Below are 14,982 nucleotides of genomic sequence, written 5' to 3'. Positions count from 1 at the left end.
GTGGAGGCATCAAGGCACCAGCTCCTTTGCCACTCTACTGGTCACATTCCTGCATCTTTAAAAAAAGATGTATTGTGTGTGAACACCTGCCGCGTGTGCGTGCGTGCGTGCGTGTGTGTGTGTGTGTGTGTGTGTGTGTGTATACCATCTGTATGCAGTACCTGCAGCTGCCAGAAGAGGGCAGTAGACTCACTGGAGTTGGAGCTCCTGGTACTTGTGAGCCACCCGATGTGGGTGTTGGGAACTGAACTCTGGGCCTCCGGATGAGCAGGAGCACTGTTAACTGTCGAGCCGTCTCTCTAGTCTCACATTCTTGCATTAAAATGTTTTAAAATTTATTTTGTGTGTGACACACACGTGCTATGCTGCACACGTGGCTGTCAGCGGACATTTGCAGGGTTCCATTCTCTCCTGCCATGTGAGACCTGGGGACTGACCTCGGTCATCAGGCTTGCAGCAAGTGCCTCCACCTGCTGAACCATTTGTTGGACACATTCTTGCGTCTGTACGTCCCCACACATTTGAACAAACATGTTCCCAGTGACCCTCACCCCTCTGTCCCCCCACAAAATATTCCCCCACTCTGTCCCTCCCCACCACACCCCCCAGCCTCATCTCTCAGCCCTGCCCCCTCCCGTGGAACTCTCCATCGCTCCATCCCTCCATCTCTCCATCCCTCCCAGCCCCACCAAGGTGCCGGCAAAAACAAAGCCCCGGAGAAGCCTCGGTCTCCCCTTTTGGCTTTCCCACAAAGGGCAGACAGAGACCAGAGCCAGGAAGTGACTTTAATGCTCAAGAACTGATGGGGGGCAAGTGTGCTGGGTGGTGGGGTGGGGACACCTGGGGAAGGGGACCCCTGGGGAGGGTGCAGCAGCAGCAGCAGCAGCAGCAGCAGCAGCAGCGACCGCGAGCAGCCTGTGTCCTCCTCTAAATCATTTGGCACCGGCGGGGACACATGGGGTCCTGGGAGTGACAGCTCAAGCCAATTCGGCAGGGACAGATGATGTTCAGGGTCCCCTTGGTCTGTGGGAGAGGAAGGCTGTGAAGGGAGGGGGTCACACTTCCTGGAGATGCCCAGCCCGAGGTTCCACGTCATATGACTGAGCAGAGTCTGTGCTCCTTGGTCTCCTCTGTCCAGGGGGGGACAACACCAGCTGTCCTGGTTGCTCTTTTTAGATTGATTTATTTTCCTTTATGTGTTTACATGCCTGCATGTATGTACATGCCTGTTAGATCGGCTGGAACTGGAGTTACAGGTGGTTTTGAGCCACCATGTGAGTGGGCGCTCTTTCCTGAAGAGCCATCTCTCCAGGTCCCACTCCCCCACCTCGTCCCTGGCTGGGTTTCCTGTTAACATAACCTACAGTCACCTGGGAAGAGGAGGGGACCTCAATTAAGGAATTGCCTCCCTCAGACTGGCCTTGATGTGGGAGGGCCCGCCCACTGTGGGCAGCACCATCCCTAGGTAGGTGAACCTGGTCCCAAAAGCTAATCATGAGCCTGGGAGTGAGCCACCAAATAGCTTTTCTCCGTGGTCCTACCTGGCATCCCTCGGTGATGGACTGTGACCCGGAAGTGTAAGCCGTGACAGACTCTTTCTTCCCTGAGTTGTCTTGGTTGTGGTATTTACCACAGCAACAGAAATCCAACCAAAACAGTAACCTTTTTCATCTCCATATTATGGTGAGTGAGACAGGACGTACCAAGTGACCTCCAATAAAGAGATTCTCCAGGCCATGGTGGGGGCCGCGGCTGGCTCCTTTAGGCACTGGTAGTGGACCAGACAGGGATATGGAGGGTGGGTCCATCCTCCCTAGAAGAGTTTGGGCCCAGGGCCAAGGAGTAGGAACAAGACATTCTGCGCCTTTGTGTCTCCCCGTTGACAACAGCCCGCTTGAGTGAGCCCCGTGAACAGCCCCAGCCCCTTCATGAGGCAGACACCTCAGTCCCACTTCAGGTCAGAGAGGTCCAAGGCAGGAAGTGAGGACACCAGGACGTAAGCCTGGATCCCACCAGAAAGCTGAGGCCCCAGCTAACCATGAAGCCCTCACAAGTAGCCAGGTCATGGTGGCGGGGAGACGGGTACTGGGCCAGGGCAGGTGTCTTCTCCCATCCCTCTTACACCAGGGATGTTAGGAAAAAGGTTCTCATTCAGCAGACATTTGTTGAGCATCTACTACGTGCAGTCACTAAGCGGGCGGTGAGGCAGCCGCCACAGGGGAATGTGAGCTTCACAGCTGAGTGAGGCCGTCCGGGATGTGGGATGCTGCTTAGGAAGGATACTGCCTGAGGAGTGGGCGTCCTCGGTAGTGGGGGAAGGGCATCCCAGGAGGGGGAGCCGAGGCACTGTTTTTGTCTGTCTCTCTTTTTAATACGTCTCCCCCCACCTCCGCTGCCTGCTGGTCTCTCACCTGGGGTAAGCACGCCATGCCCATACGAGACTTGGAGGTGCAGAAGGCCCCTCTTCTTTCCAGGTCTATGAGGCAGCAGTCACTCAGGCACTGGGTGTGGTGGACACACTTGTCCCCGTTGGCCTGCGGAGACAGCCCCTGGGTCACCAGCTCTTGTCCTCAGAGGGATGGAGGCGGTCCTAGCACTGCCCAGGAAGCCGGGGTCCAGGAAGAGCAGGCGGGAGACTGTCACCGTGGACCCCCCACACACACACCCTCTTCCCCAAGCGGGATTGGATTGAGCCAAAGAGTCAGGACCTGGGGATCAGCCGGTTCCCGCTGCACCCCATTTCCTGACCCCCTCACCTCCACGGCTCCCAAACAATGACACTGGGAAATAGTCCCAGACCACAATTCGAATAGCTCATGGGAGTGGAGAGGGGGTAGGGAGATGGCTCAGCAGCCAGCAAAGGGTGCTTGCCGTGGGAGATGGGCGACCTGACTTCAATCCCCAGACTGAGGAAAGACGGGAGGAGAACATGGACGCCATTGCAATGTTTCCGATGTCATGGGAGGGAGGGAGGTAAGGAGGGAGGGAGGGAAGGGAAAGAAGGGGCTTTTAGAATTAAAAAATAGAGGCGAGAAAGACTCTGCATCCAGGAGGAGAGGACCCAGAATCAGCAGGTAGGGAGGGCTTGGGATGGAGGGGGAGGGGAGGGGTGTTGAGCCCAGGGCTGAGAGAGCAGATGAGGCCTGGACCAGGGGTACTGGTCAGGCCCAGGAAAGGTGAATGGAACCTGACCAGGCCTGTGAAGTGCATCTGGGGTCCCCCCACACCTCCAGCCAGGGCCTGGATCCCCACTGAAGGGAGGCTGCAAGCTGTCTGCCGCCCTCAGCCCCCACCCTTTCATCACAGAGGAAATCGGGGGGTGGGGTGGGGGGGAGGCACTGCTCACCTTTCTACGGTCCAAGCTTTCACTGAGGCTGTGAGGCAGGATCCCGGTGAGCAGTGCCAGCGTGGTGGCTAATGCCTGGGTGAAGGCCATGGCCTGGGTGGCCGAAGGTTCCCGAACACTGCTGGGAATAAATCCCTGTGGGGGTGGTGGCCAGCCAGCGTGGGCCCGATGGTCACAGACTGTCCTGCTCAAAGGATGTGGAGTGAGGTTCACTGCCTCCCAGCTTAGACCTTGTCGGGCTCTGGAGGGGACGGAGGAAAAGGCTTTGGATCATCAGGTCATTTATGCTGGGGAACCTTGGGGGCCTTATATGAGCTTCTTCCAAACACAGATTTCAAACTGTAAATAGAAACTTATTTTAAAATGTTCCCCAGGGGGCAGGGCTCAGTGGTTAAGAACACTGGCTCACAACCATCTGAAACTCCAGTTCTGGGTTGGCACAACCTTCTCTGACCTCGATGGCACCAGGCACACATGTGGTGCACAGACCGACATGCAGGCAAAATACCCACACGCAGAGAATAAATCTTTTTATTTTGGTTTTTGGGGTTTTTTGTTTTTGATTGTTTTAAAAAAGATTTATTTATTTATTTATTATGTATACAGTGAGTGTTCTGCCTGCAGGCCAGAAGAGGGCACCAGATCTCATTGCCTGCAGGCCAGAAGAGGGCACCAGATCTCATTGTAGATGGTTGTGAGCCATCCTGTGGTTGCTGGGAATTGAACTCAGGACCTCTGGAAGAGCAACCAGTGCTTTTAACCTCTGAGCCATCTCTTCAGCCCTTGTTTTTTATTTTTTTTTTTTAAAGACAAGTTTCTTTGTGTAGCCCTGGCTGTCCTGGAACTCACTCTGTAGACCAAGCTGGCCTCGAACTCACAGAAATCTGCCTGCCTCTGTCTCCGGAGGGCTGTGATTAAAGTCATATACCACCATGCCCGGCCTTTTTATTTTTTTTAAATCAACTTGGAAACTGAATGTGTTGGTCCAACCCTGTGGTCCTAGCACTTGGGAGGTAGAGGCAGGCAGGTCAGAAGTTCAAAGTCATACTTGGCTACATAGTAAATTTGAAGTCAGCCTGAGCTACATGTTTCTAAAAAACAAAAAATCCAGGGGATGGGGATGGCTCACCTAGCATCCACAACGCCTGGGTTTGATCCCTAGCACCACATAAACGGAGAGGTGGTACAAGCCCTTAATACCAGCATTCCAGAGCCTAAAGTTCAAAGCCAGTCTGTTTGAGGCTAGCCTGGGCTACAAGGGACCCCATCTCAAGAGTATTGAGTTTAAAGGGGGAGGTAGAGCCGCCAGGCTCACTGAAGAACAGGACCAGAACCCTTGGAAGGAAAAGAGACAGTAGCAAGCTCCTACCCAGAATGCCCAGGGCAGCCAAGGTGGCCTGCAGGGTGTGGGGGACACTTTGTTTGGCTTTAATGGGGACCTGGGGCTCGGCAGATAGAACCAGGGTTTCCATGCAGGGACACATGGAGCGAAGGTGAGAAAGGCCACGTGTGTGCAGGGGGCAGGGGGCAGATCTATGTGGGGCGCAGAGCAGAGAACTCAGGGTGGTTATTTGGGGAAGCTGCGTGGGACACAGAGCCCAGCTGAGGAGGCTCCTCTGGGAAGGGACTCTAGCCCGTGACCTGGGGCACAGGGCCAGGCTGGTTGTGCTGCTCTGTGAGGACACCAGGCGTCCTGAGACAGAGGCCCAGCAGCCTTGAAGGACAGCGGGAGCCAACCTCCAGCCATCCCCTCTACTCCTACACACACCCCTGTGACGGCAGGACGGGGACATTCAGTGCCTCCCTGTCTCCTCCCGGACCCGCTGGCCCACATCAGCTCTCAGAGGAAGCAACCCAGAGGGAGCTACATGAGCTGACACAGTTGCTCTCAAGACCTGGCTGGGCTTTAGTCCTGGTACCGCAGCCTGGAAGACAGAGGTGGACGGTCCTACCTAGTAGCCAGGGATATGGCCCCATAGCCTGACCCCTAGCGGCAGGGGACTGTTTCTAGAAAGATAGTCTGTGGCCAGGCATTACTCAGGAGGCCAGAGGGGGCTCTCTGTGCAACCTCTGCTTGGATGAGCCGTCCACACATCCCGGGGATGCTGGGAGCTGGTGCTCCACCTACAGTGCTCATATGCAGGCTGGACACATGGGCTCACTGACACAGTTGACCAAGTCTCAACACTGACACCCAGTCCCCTGTCAGTGAAGACTCCTTCCTTACCAGTAGGGAAGGGAAAGGAACTCAGACTAACAAACAACTTCATTTGTTGTCATGGTTTATTCTAAAAGTAAAATCTCCTATGTTCTGGGCTAGGCTGGAACTCTGTGGGTTGTGAGAATGATCAGTGGATAAAGTTGCTTACTGCCAAGTCTGATGACCTGAGTTAGATTCCCGGGACCCACATGGTGGCGGGAGAGAGCCACCTCCTGCAGATTGCCCTCTGACCTCCATAGGAGGCACATGTGTATGCACACGTGCGCGTGCATGCATGTGTGTGTGCGTGCACACATGTACACACTGACCCTCCTGCCTCCACTTCATGAGTGCTGGCACCACAGGCGTGCACCACCACACCCAGTTTGGGGCATGACACCGTGCCTGGTTTATGTAGTGCTGATTAAACCAGGGCTTTGTGCACGCTAGGTCACCGTTCTTCCAACTGAGCTACACCCCCAGCCCGCCACCAAATCTAACATTTTACATGTAAAACCCCAAAGAAAAGTTCTGTGTCCACAGACATGTGAAGCCAGGAACACACACACACACACACACACACACACACAGAGAGAGAGAGAGAGAGAGAGAGAGAGAGAGAGAGAGAGAGAGAGAATGTCCTGAGGTGTATCTCCTTCATGCAAGGCTCTGTGGAGGCCTCTGTGTCCTTTTAGGGGAAGGGATTGCTTCTTACCATACAGCTAAGTAGAGCAGGCTAGCCTCAAACTCACAGAGCTCCACCCGCCTCTGTTGTCCTGAATGCTGTGAGATTAAAGGATTTTTTTTAAATGGGGAAAGACACAATTGCCACAGTGCAAGCCCAGGGATTAACAAGGACCACGGAGCTCTTCTCTCCTCCTGCCATTTAGGTTCTAGGGACGGAACTCAGGTCCTCAGTCTTGGCTGCAAGCACCTATGCCCACTGAGCCTTCCCACGACCCTCTTTTGGTTTCTTGAGACAGGGTCTCATATGATTCTCATTTGATTGACAGACCCTGCCTTACTGAGCTGGCCTTGAACTCCTGAACTCCTGATCCTCTTGCCTCCTCCTTCCGAGAGCTAGGATCACAGGTGAGTGTCTGGATGCCCAGCTCCCCACAGGAGGTGCTGGGAATATGGTAGCTTTAGTTTTGTTCTGAGATAGGATTCCACTGTGTGGCCCTGCCTGGCCTAGAACGCATTATGTGGTCCAGGTTGGCCTCAAATTCATGGCAATCCCCCTGCCTCAGCCTCCCAAGTGTTGTGATTACAGGGAGGAGCCATCACACCCGGCTCTCAGGACTTTTTTTTTTCTAATCTTAATCTCTTTGGTCTTTAAAAAATGCTGGTCATGATGCATCTGCTTGTTCCCACTGCCCCCTTGTGAGGCACCTGCTGCTCTACCACGGTGGGGCCCCCTTGTGGACACCCGCTGCGCTACCACGGTGGAGCCCCCTGGTTTATCTGTCCACCTTGCCATAGACATCTTTGTGTCTCTATCAGAAAGTCTCTGTCTACCAATTGTGTGATTTTCGTGGGATTCTCTTGTTTGTTTGGTTTTTTTAAAGATATATTTATTATTATGTACACAGAAGAGGGCGCCAGATCTCATTAGAGATGATTGTGAGCCACCATGTGGGTGCTGGGAATTGAACTCAGGAATTGAACAGTCAGTGCTCTTAACCTCTGAGCCATCTCTCCAAGCCCCGTGGTTTGGTTTTTTGAGACAGGGTTTCTCTGTCTAGTTTTGGTGCCTGTCCTGGAACTCACTCTGTAGACCAGGCTGACCTCGAACTCACAGAGATCCGCCTGCCTCTGCCTCCTGAGTGCTGGGATTAAAGGTGTGTGCCATCACCGCCCGGCCCTTGGATTCTTAAAGAAGTGACTCACACCCAACTACGATGGCACTGAGGGTCCAAACCAGCAGTGGGTGGCTAAAATCACCTAGAGTCCCCAAAGTTGGTATGCTCCCCCAATCTCTAAGTGGGCAGCAGACCTGACCTTTGAGAGCCGAGGACAGAAGCAGAGCTGATTGCAGAGGAGGCACAGACAAAACCCACTTCCCTAAGCTTCCACAAATGCCCCTGTCCTCCTCCCTAAGTCTATTCAGTCAGTTTATGTGAGATCAGCAGTGTCCAGCCACATCACCAGAACCACCGGGGGCACCACCAGAACTGCCAGGGGCATCACCGGAACTGCCAGGAGGCCGTGGTCCTCTGAGCATGAGAGGTCGTCCGTCTTCAGGAGACCAGGTGTGCCTGCTTGCGAGAGCACATCGCCCTCAGGTCTGCTGACCACTCCCTCAGGGAAGGAGTGGGGAGGGTCGCCGGAACCTTGTCTGAGATCCCAGCCATCTTCTTCTGCGCCTCTTGGTCATTGGTATGCACTTCTGTCCCTAATTGAGTGTGGCCTGGGGTGGGGGAAGGGTAGAATATATTGGGGAACAGAACTGAGTGGGGCTACATCTATGGCCTCTGAAGAGGCACTCTCCATGCTGGGTGGAAACTTTCCAGTGGGGCTGTTTTGGGGTCCCCTCATCATCCTGTTAGCACCCCAGCACCTTCAGACTGTCCATGTGACTTTCTAGGCAGCCCGTGGTCTTTCCCTTTCATCTTGGCATTACTATTCCATTTGTGTGTGTGTGAGAGAGAAATGTGTGTACACACCTGTGGAAGCCAGAGGACCACTTCAGGTGGTCTCCCTCGGGTGCCATCCACTTTTTTTTTTTTTTTTTTTTTGATTTTTTTGAGACAGGGTTTCTCTGTGTAGCTTTGCGCCTTTCCTGGAACTTACTTGGTAGCCCAGGCTAGCCTCAAACTCACAGAGATCTGCCTGGCTCTGCCTCCCGAGTGCTGGGATTAAAGGCGTGCGCCACCACCGCCCGGCGCCTCAGGAAAACATAATGGAATTCAGCTACTATCACAAAAACTACTACTTAGAAAACTCAAGGATTTCTCCAACGGTCAAGCCATGGCTAAAGGAGTCTTGGTGATATTTTAGCTTATATACATACATACACACTTATATATGTGTGTATATATATAAATGTATATACACATATATACATTTATATATATATACATATATATAAGTATATATATATATATTAGTTGGTTCCTAAAATGATTTTCTTGTGTGCTTCCAAGAACTCCTAAGCTGTATTTATCTAAATGCCTATCAAGCATCCAAGGCCATACGAGACAACACCTGTCTCCTAGGTCAGGTGCAGAGCTTTATTTCTTATGCAATTTAGGGTGAGACCCTCCTTTCTTATACAACCTTACTAATAGACCCCTAACTTCTTACCTAACCACTTCTAGGAATGTAGACTGAGCACATAGATCCCCTTTTTGATATACTAACGAGTCATTAGCACTCAGCTGACCTCTTTTACCATTCCCATTTTGGGTTGTAAAAGAAAGCCTGATGGTCACTGCCTGAGGACAATTCTTACCTATCTTTATGACCCTGTAGAATTCAAGCCTGGTGACCTGGCTCGACCAGGGGCTTGTTATTGCTTGGGTTTATAACTGGATTCCTGGGAGACTTAGGAGGGACGTTGAGAACTGAGAGACAGAGAACGGAGAGGGAGAAGGAGGATTTTGACCAGAGAGTACGTGTGGACGAGATGGAAGATGAGGAAGAGCCAGATGGGGAAGTACTAGCTGGGTAAGAACAAGATGAAAAGGACCTAGATGAGGTAGAACTAAGATGAGAGAATTAAGATAGAACTTAGAGGGAAAAGTAGATAAATATAGAGAGAAATCGGGCAGGAAAGGAGCTAGACATGAGAACAGAACTGAAGCTGTGTATAAAGGATGTTATGCCAGAGGAATTAAAGCAAGTGGACGATAGAGCTCGGTGTGCTGAGATTCTATTTCCTGAAAATAGTCCTCGCTGTTAGTAGTTCTCTCTCCTGAGCCCATGGGATGTATAATATTAAGGCTGGTTCCCCTAATATTATACAAGCCCCCCGCTGTCTGTGTCCACCCAGTTCTGTGATTACAAGCACACTGCTGTTGTAGAATATTAGTTTCAGGTGTGTGACTTTTGTTTATGTTGCATTTGTTTAACTCTGTGGAGCTGTGTTACTGTGCCTGTCTAAAACACCTGATGCTCTAATCAAGAGCTGAACAGCCAATGGCAAGGCAGGAGGAGAAAGGATAGGTGGGGCTGGCAGGCAGAGAGGATAAATAGAGGGAGAACTCTGGGAGGAAGAAAAGAGAGCTTGCTAGGTGCCAGCGGAAGAGGAGTCAGGGGTCAGCTACATAGCAAGCCATGGAGTAAGAGTAAGATTTACAGAAGTAAGGGAACTGGAAAAGCCCAGAGGCAAAAGGTAGACAGACAGAATAAGTTAAGGAAAGCTGGCAAGAAAGAAGCCAAGCTAAGGCCAGGCATTCATAAGTAAGACTGAGCCTCCATGAGTGATTTACTTGGGAGCTGGGTGGCGGCCCCCCAAAACAGCAAAAACAACCAACAACACACCACCATGCCTGGCTGGGTTTTGTTTTCTCTGCATCTTGTACCCAGTGCCCTTCAGAGGCTGTTAGCTCCCGGAACTGGAGCCAGATTGTGAACCACCATGTGGGTGTTGGGAATTGAACTCAGGTCCTCTGGAAGAGCAGCCAGAGCTCTTAACCACTGAGCCATCTCTCCAGCCTTGTTTGTTGTTGTTGCTTTGTTTTTTTTTCTTCCCCACAAGTGAGATTTTATTGGCTGTGGATCAGCACACAGACATTTCAATTCTTAACACATGTACCAAAACTCTGGAGTCATGTGATGTACCAAAACTCTGGAGTCACATGTTGTTTCTTTTTGAACAATTACTCAGTGATGTTCCAGCCTCAGACCTGGCAAGTTTCCCTGAAGACCTCCCAGAATAACAGTCAGAGGCTTGGAATCTTCACTTGCGCTGACTCACAGTTTTATACCACACACGGTCTATACTCTGTCTTTCACAGCACATCATCACAAGTTTTGGGGAAAGTGGGCTGCTGTGACCAGAGTCATCACAGTCCTGACTGGACAAGGAGTGAAGAGTGGCTTTATAGGAAATGGTTCTACTAGAAACAGGAGACCTGATAGAATTTTAAATATTCCAGACATGGGCTGGAGAGAATGGCTCAGCCATTAAAGGATAGACTCACAACCGAAATAGAAAAGAGTTCACTTCCCAGCACCCACAGCCATCTCTCCAGCAGACACAGATGCACAGCTGGTGCTCTAATTTGCAGTTTAGTGTGCTTTGATTGTAGCATATACAATTAGCCACCTTGGGTGGGAGAGATGGTTCAAGGGTTAAGAGCACTGGCTGCTCTTCCAAAGGACCTGGGTTCAATTCCCAGCACCCACATGGCAGCTCACAACTCTCTGTAACTCCAGGATCTGACACCCTTACACAGACACATATGCAGGCAAAACACCAATGCACATAAAATGAAAATAAACAAACAAAAATCTAGCCATCTCTATGGAGTGTTAACTCTGACTCCAGAGACAGCCACAGCCTCCCAGATTCAGTATCCCGCTGTCTTCTGGTTGTACCAAAGAGTAACCACCAAATGACTTCACATCTTTTGTGGAGTTTTTTGTTTGTTTGTTTGCTTGTTTGTTTAAACAGGGTTTCTCTGTGAAACGATCCTGGCTGTCCTAGAACTCACTCTGTAGTCCAGGCTGGCCTCCAACTCAGAGATGCGCCTGCCTCTGCCTCCTGAGTACTGGGATTAAAGGCGTGGGCCACCATTGTCTAGTTATGATTTCACCTCTTAAAAAGTAATTTGCACTTTAAAAATAGGATAAAGCCGGGCGGTGGTGGCGCACGCCTTTAATCCCAGCACTCGGGAGGCAGAGCCAGGCGGATCTCTGTGAGTTCGAGGCCAGCCTGGGCTACCAAGTGAGTCCCAGGAAAGGCGCAAAGCTACACAGAGAAACCCTGTCTCGAAAAACCAAAAAAAAAAAAAAAAATAGGATATGGTAGGATTCCCCACCCTCCATTTTACAAATATTTCCAGAGCAGCCAAAAAATTCACATTTATAAAAGAGTTGATAAGCCTGGAGGTGGTGATACATGCTTTGATCCCAGTACTTGGGAAGCAGAAGCAAGCGGATCTCTCTGAGTTCAAGGCCAGCCTGGTCTACAGAGCGATTTCCAGGACAGCCAGGGCTACAAGGAAAAACCGTCTCAAAAAGAAACAAAACAAAAAAATTTAAAAAATAATAAATTAGTTGATAAACTATCCTTCTGGACTGTAACGGAGGCTCGGGGCCCCTGACAAACAGGACAGTCACACTTGGCTTCTTGTTTCTCTTCTGCAGAGAGGCCCGATGATTCTGGTTCTGTCTGGTTTTCTGCAGTCGGATCTGTAGCTCACAGTCAGCAACCTTAGCCTGTTTGCCCCTTGGTCCCTTTCCTCCCGTTTAAACTTCCTGTCTGGTGACATCTCCTGTCCCGGGGTCTGCGTGTCCACCTTGGCAGGGGCTTGTCCGGTCACAGAGCTGCCTGGCTGCCCCTGGACCGCTGTGACCCTGTGTGGTTTTTAACATTGGTTCTGGGGATTAAACTCAGGTCCTCTGGCTTCAGGTCAACAACCTGGGTTGTCCTGGTCCTCAGCCTTTACCACCAATCAGAGCGGAGTGGACATTTCGTGTGTTTGTGATACTCAAAATGTAGAGGAAGACCAAATGGCCCTCCGAGTCTGTGTACCGCACCCCACGTGAGTCTGAGGGTCACACCAGCACTCCTACCCGGATTGTCAATGTTTCTCAAAGATGCTAAAGACCGAAATCCTCAGGAGGGAAACTTACTCTGAAATAATAAAAACACTTTTCCTTTAAAAATTACATTTAAGAAATGTTTGCAGGTGTGTGGAGTGGCACATTCTCGCCATGGCACACATTCATTCCTGCCGTGGCACACATTCATTCCTGCCGTGGCACACATTCATTCCTGCCGTGGCACACATTCATTCCTGCCGTGGCACACATTCCCGCTGTGGTACACATTCCCGCCGCGGCACACACGCAGAGGTCAGAGGACAGCTTGCAGGAGTCAGGGCTCTCCTTCTGCTGTGCGGGTGCCGAGGATTGAACTCAGGTCCTTAAGCTTGGCAGCAATCACCTTTCCCCACTGAGCCATCTCACAGGCCCCAAACACAGTTTCCTCTGTTTTGTACTTCAGAATACACAGTATTCAGATTTGTCTTGACATGTGCTGTGGCATGGCATGGGTGCACACACAGATACACACGTACACAAAATAAAAATGTAGAATAAAAGTGCCTTGATGGGGCATTTGGCTGGTTAAGCATTTGGCTGGTTAAGCATGTGACTGATTAAGCATTCAGGCTTTTAAGCAGCAGTTCAGCTGAGAGCTATTGGGATGAGGACACAGAAGCTTCCAGTCTGAGGAAACAGGACCAGCTGAGGAACTGGCAAGGTGAGATAGCTGTGGCTTGTTCTATCTCTCTGATCTACCAGCATGGACCCCCAAAAAAAAAAAAAAAAAAATTGGGATGAGGACACAGAAGCTTCCAGTCTGAGGAAACAGGACCAGCTGAGGAACTGGCAAGGTGAGATAGCTGTGGCTTGTTCTATCTCTCTGATCTACCAGCATGGACTCCAATAACTCGCCTCTGGTTTGATTTTATCAATAAGAACTTTTAAGATTCCTGCTACATCTGGCGCCCAACGTTCGTGTTACGAATTCATGAAAAAGCTGTTTGCCTGTGGCCCTGTGAGCCCTAGCTCAGGCCCAAGCTACACTCGGCCGGTGGTGGTGGCGCACGCCGGTAGGATTTGCTGAAGGAGACAGAGGCAGGAGGATCCCGAGTTTGAGGCCGGCCTAGGAGGCTTGGGAGAAGCTTTGGCCTGGACTGAGCCACAAACAGTGTTGGGACCATGGAGGCAGTGGTTACTGCTCCACGTTGCCAGCTCCTTCTCATCGTGTTGGTGACTGTGGTGATGCTGCTACCTGGGACGAATGGTTTACTGCTGCTGGTTCAGAGAAGAATTGCCAGGACCATCGTGTTACAAGAAAGCACCGGCAAAGGTCAGTTTGGAAAAGTTTGGGAAGAAAAATGGTGGGGAGAAATTGCTGTGAAGATTTCCTGTACTAGGGAAGAATGTTCATGGTTCCAAGAGAGAGACATTTATCAGACTGTGATTGCTCCAAACCACAGAGGAGGCAAAAAAAAAAAAAAAAAAAAGTCTGCAGGAAACCATGACCATGCTTAACAGCAACTTTGAAATCTTCAAAAGGACTATGGTAAAACCATTAAGCTGATTAACACCACGGAAAGATCTGCTTTGGACTACAAACTGGTTAGGACAATTCTGAGATGGCTAGCTGAGATGAACCAGCCTGACAGACTACTCGAACAAGGACTTGAAACAAGCCCTGAACTTTCCTATTATGCAGAGACTGGACAAATGATACAGGACTTGATGATTAACCCAAAAATTTTCTTTTCAAGATTCCCTAAAGATATCTTCACCCCTAGAAAGCAAAAAGAAAAAGAGAATATAGATATGAGATAGATCATCGAATCTACTCTGAGAAAAAAGATAAAGAAATAATAGGATAAATAGGTGGATCATTGAATCTACACTGAAGAAAAAGGGGAAGATATAAAAATGACAAAAGGTAGACTACTGAATGTATTATGAAAAGAAAAAAGAGAGAATATGGCTATGATAAGATAAAAAGGGAGATTATGGAATCTACTTTTAAAAAGAAACTACTTTTTTTAAAATAAGATAAGTAATGAAAAATTTTTGGTCTGTATATCAGATGTTACTGGACTGGACATTGTTAATATATATAATGGAGTTTTTTATCTGAATCTGTCAAATGTTAATGGACTAGACATTGTTAATGTAATCTTGACTGTATATTGCATATACTTATTGGATAGTTTTTCTTGTATTAGTTATAAGCTCTTTTAATTTTAGACAAAAAGAGAGGAGATGTGGTGGTATTGTGTTCACCAAAATATTGTGTACCTTAATAAACTTACCTGGGGTCAGAGAACAGACAAGCCACTAGTTAGTCAGTGATAGCACACGCCTTTAATCCTAGTATTCCAGAGACAGAAATCCCTCTGGATCTCTGTGAGTTCAAGGCCACATTGGAAATAGCCAAGCATGGTGACACGCCTTTAATCCCAGAAAGCCAGCCTTTAATCCCAGGGAGTGGTGGTAGACAGCAGAAAGATATATAAGGTGTGAGGACCAGAAACTAGAGGCATTTGGCTGGTTAAGCATTTGGCTGGTTAAGCATGTGGCTGATTAAGCCATTCAGGCTTTTAAGCAGCAGTTCAGCTGAGAGCTATTGGGATGAGGACACAGAAGCTTCCAGTCTGAGGACCAGCTGAGGAACTGGCAAGGTGAGATAGCTGTGGCTTGTTCTATCTCTCTGATCTACCAGCATGGACCCCAA

The 14,982-nt window shown here is 49.9% G+C and overlaps 1 protein-coding gene across 1 annotated transcript; it reads right to left on the bottom strand.

Moving 5' to 3' along the window:
• Positions 1 to 879: 879 nt before the first annotated feature.
• Clpsl2 (colipase like 2) lies at positions 880 to 3,467 on the bottom strand. Its single transcript, XM_006983110.2, has 3 exons — positions 3,347 to 3,467; positions 2,412 to 2,534; positions 880 to 1,023 (listed from the first exon to the last, which is right to left on the bottom strand). Exons 1-3 carry the CDS (start codon positions 3,434 to 3,436, stop codon positions 928 to 930), a joined length of 309 nt encoding a protein of 102 aa, XP_006983172.1. The 5' UTR covers positions 3,437 to 3,467; the 3' UTR covers positions 880 to 927.
• Positions 3,468 to 14,982: the final 11,515 nt, after the last annotated feature.

This window comes from Peromyscus maniculatus, chromosome 21, assembly GCF_049852395.1.
Source record: "Peromyscus maniculatus bairdii isolate BWxNUB_F1_BW_parent chromosome 21, HU_Pman_BW_mat_3.1, whole genome shotgun sequence".
NCBI lineage: Eukaryota > Metazoa > Chordata > Mammalia > Rodentia > Cricetidae > Peromyscus > Peromyscus maniculatus.
This window is presented reverse-complemented; position numbering and strand designations above follow the sequence as displayed.

What these genes read in the sequence shown, in the direction of transcription:
- Clpsl2 (XM_006983110.2), bottom strand. Translation starts at nt 3,436, where the DNA reads ATGGCCTTCACCCAGGCATTAGCCACCACGCTGGCACTGCTCACCGGG. An exon ending in AAAGCTTGGACCGTAGAAAG is followed by an intron (nt 2,535 to 3,346) that starts GTGAGCAGTGCC and finishes CTGTCTCCGCAG; the next exon opens with GCCAACGGGGACAAGTGTGT. An exon ending in GCATGGCGTGCTTACCCCAG is followed by an intron (nt 1,024 to 2,411) that starts GTGAGAGACCAG and finishes CCTCTCCCACAG; the next exon opens with ACCAAGGGGACCCTGAACAT.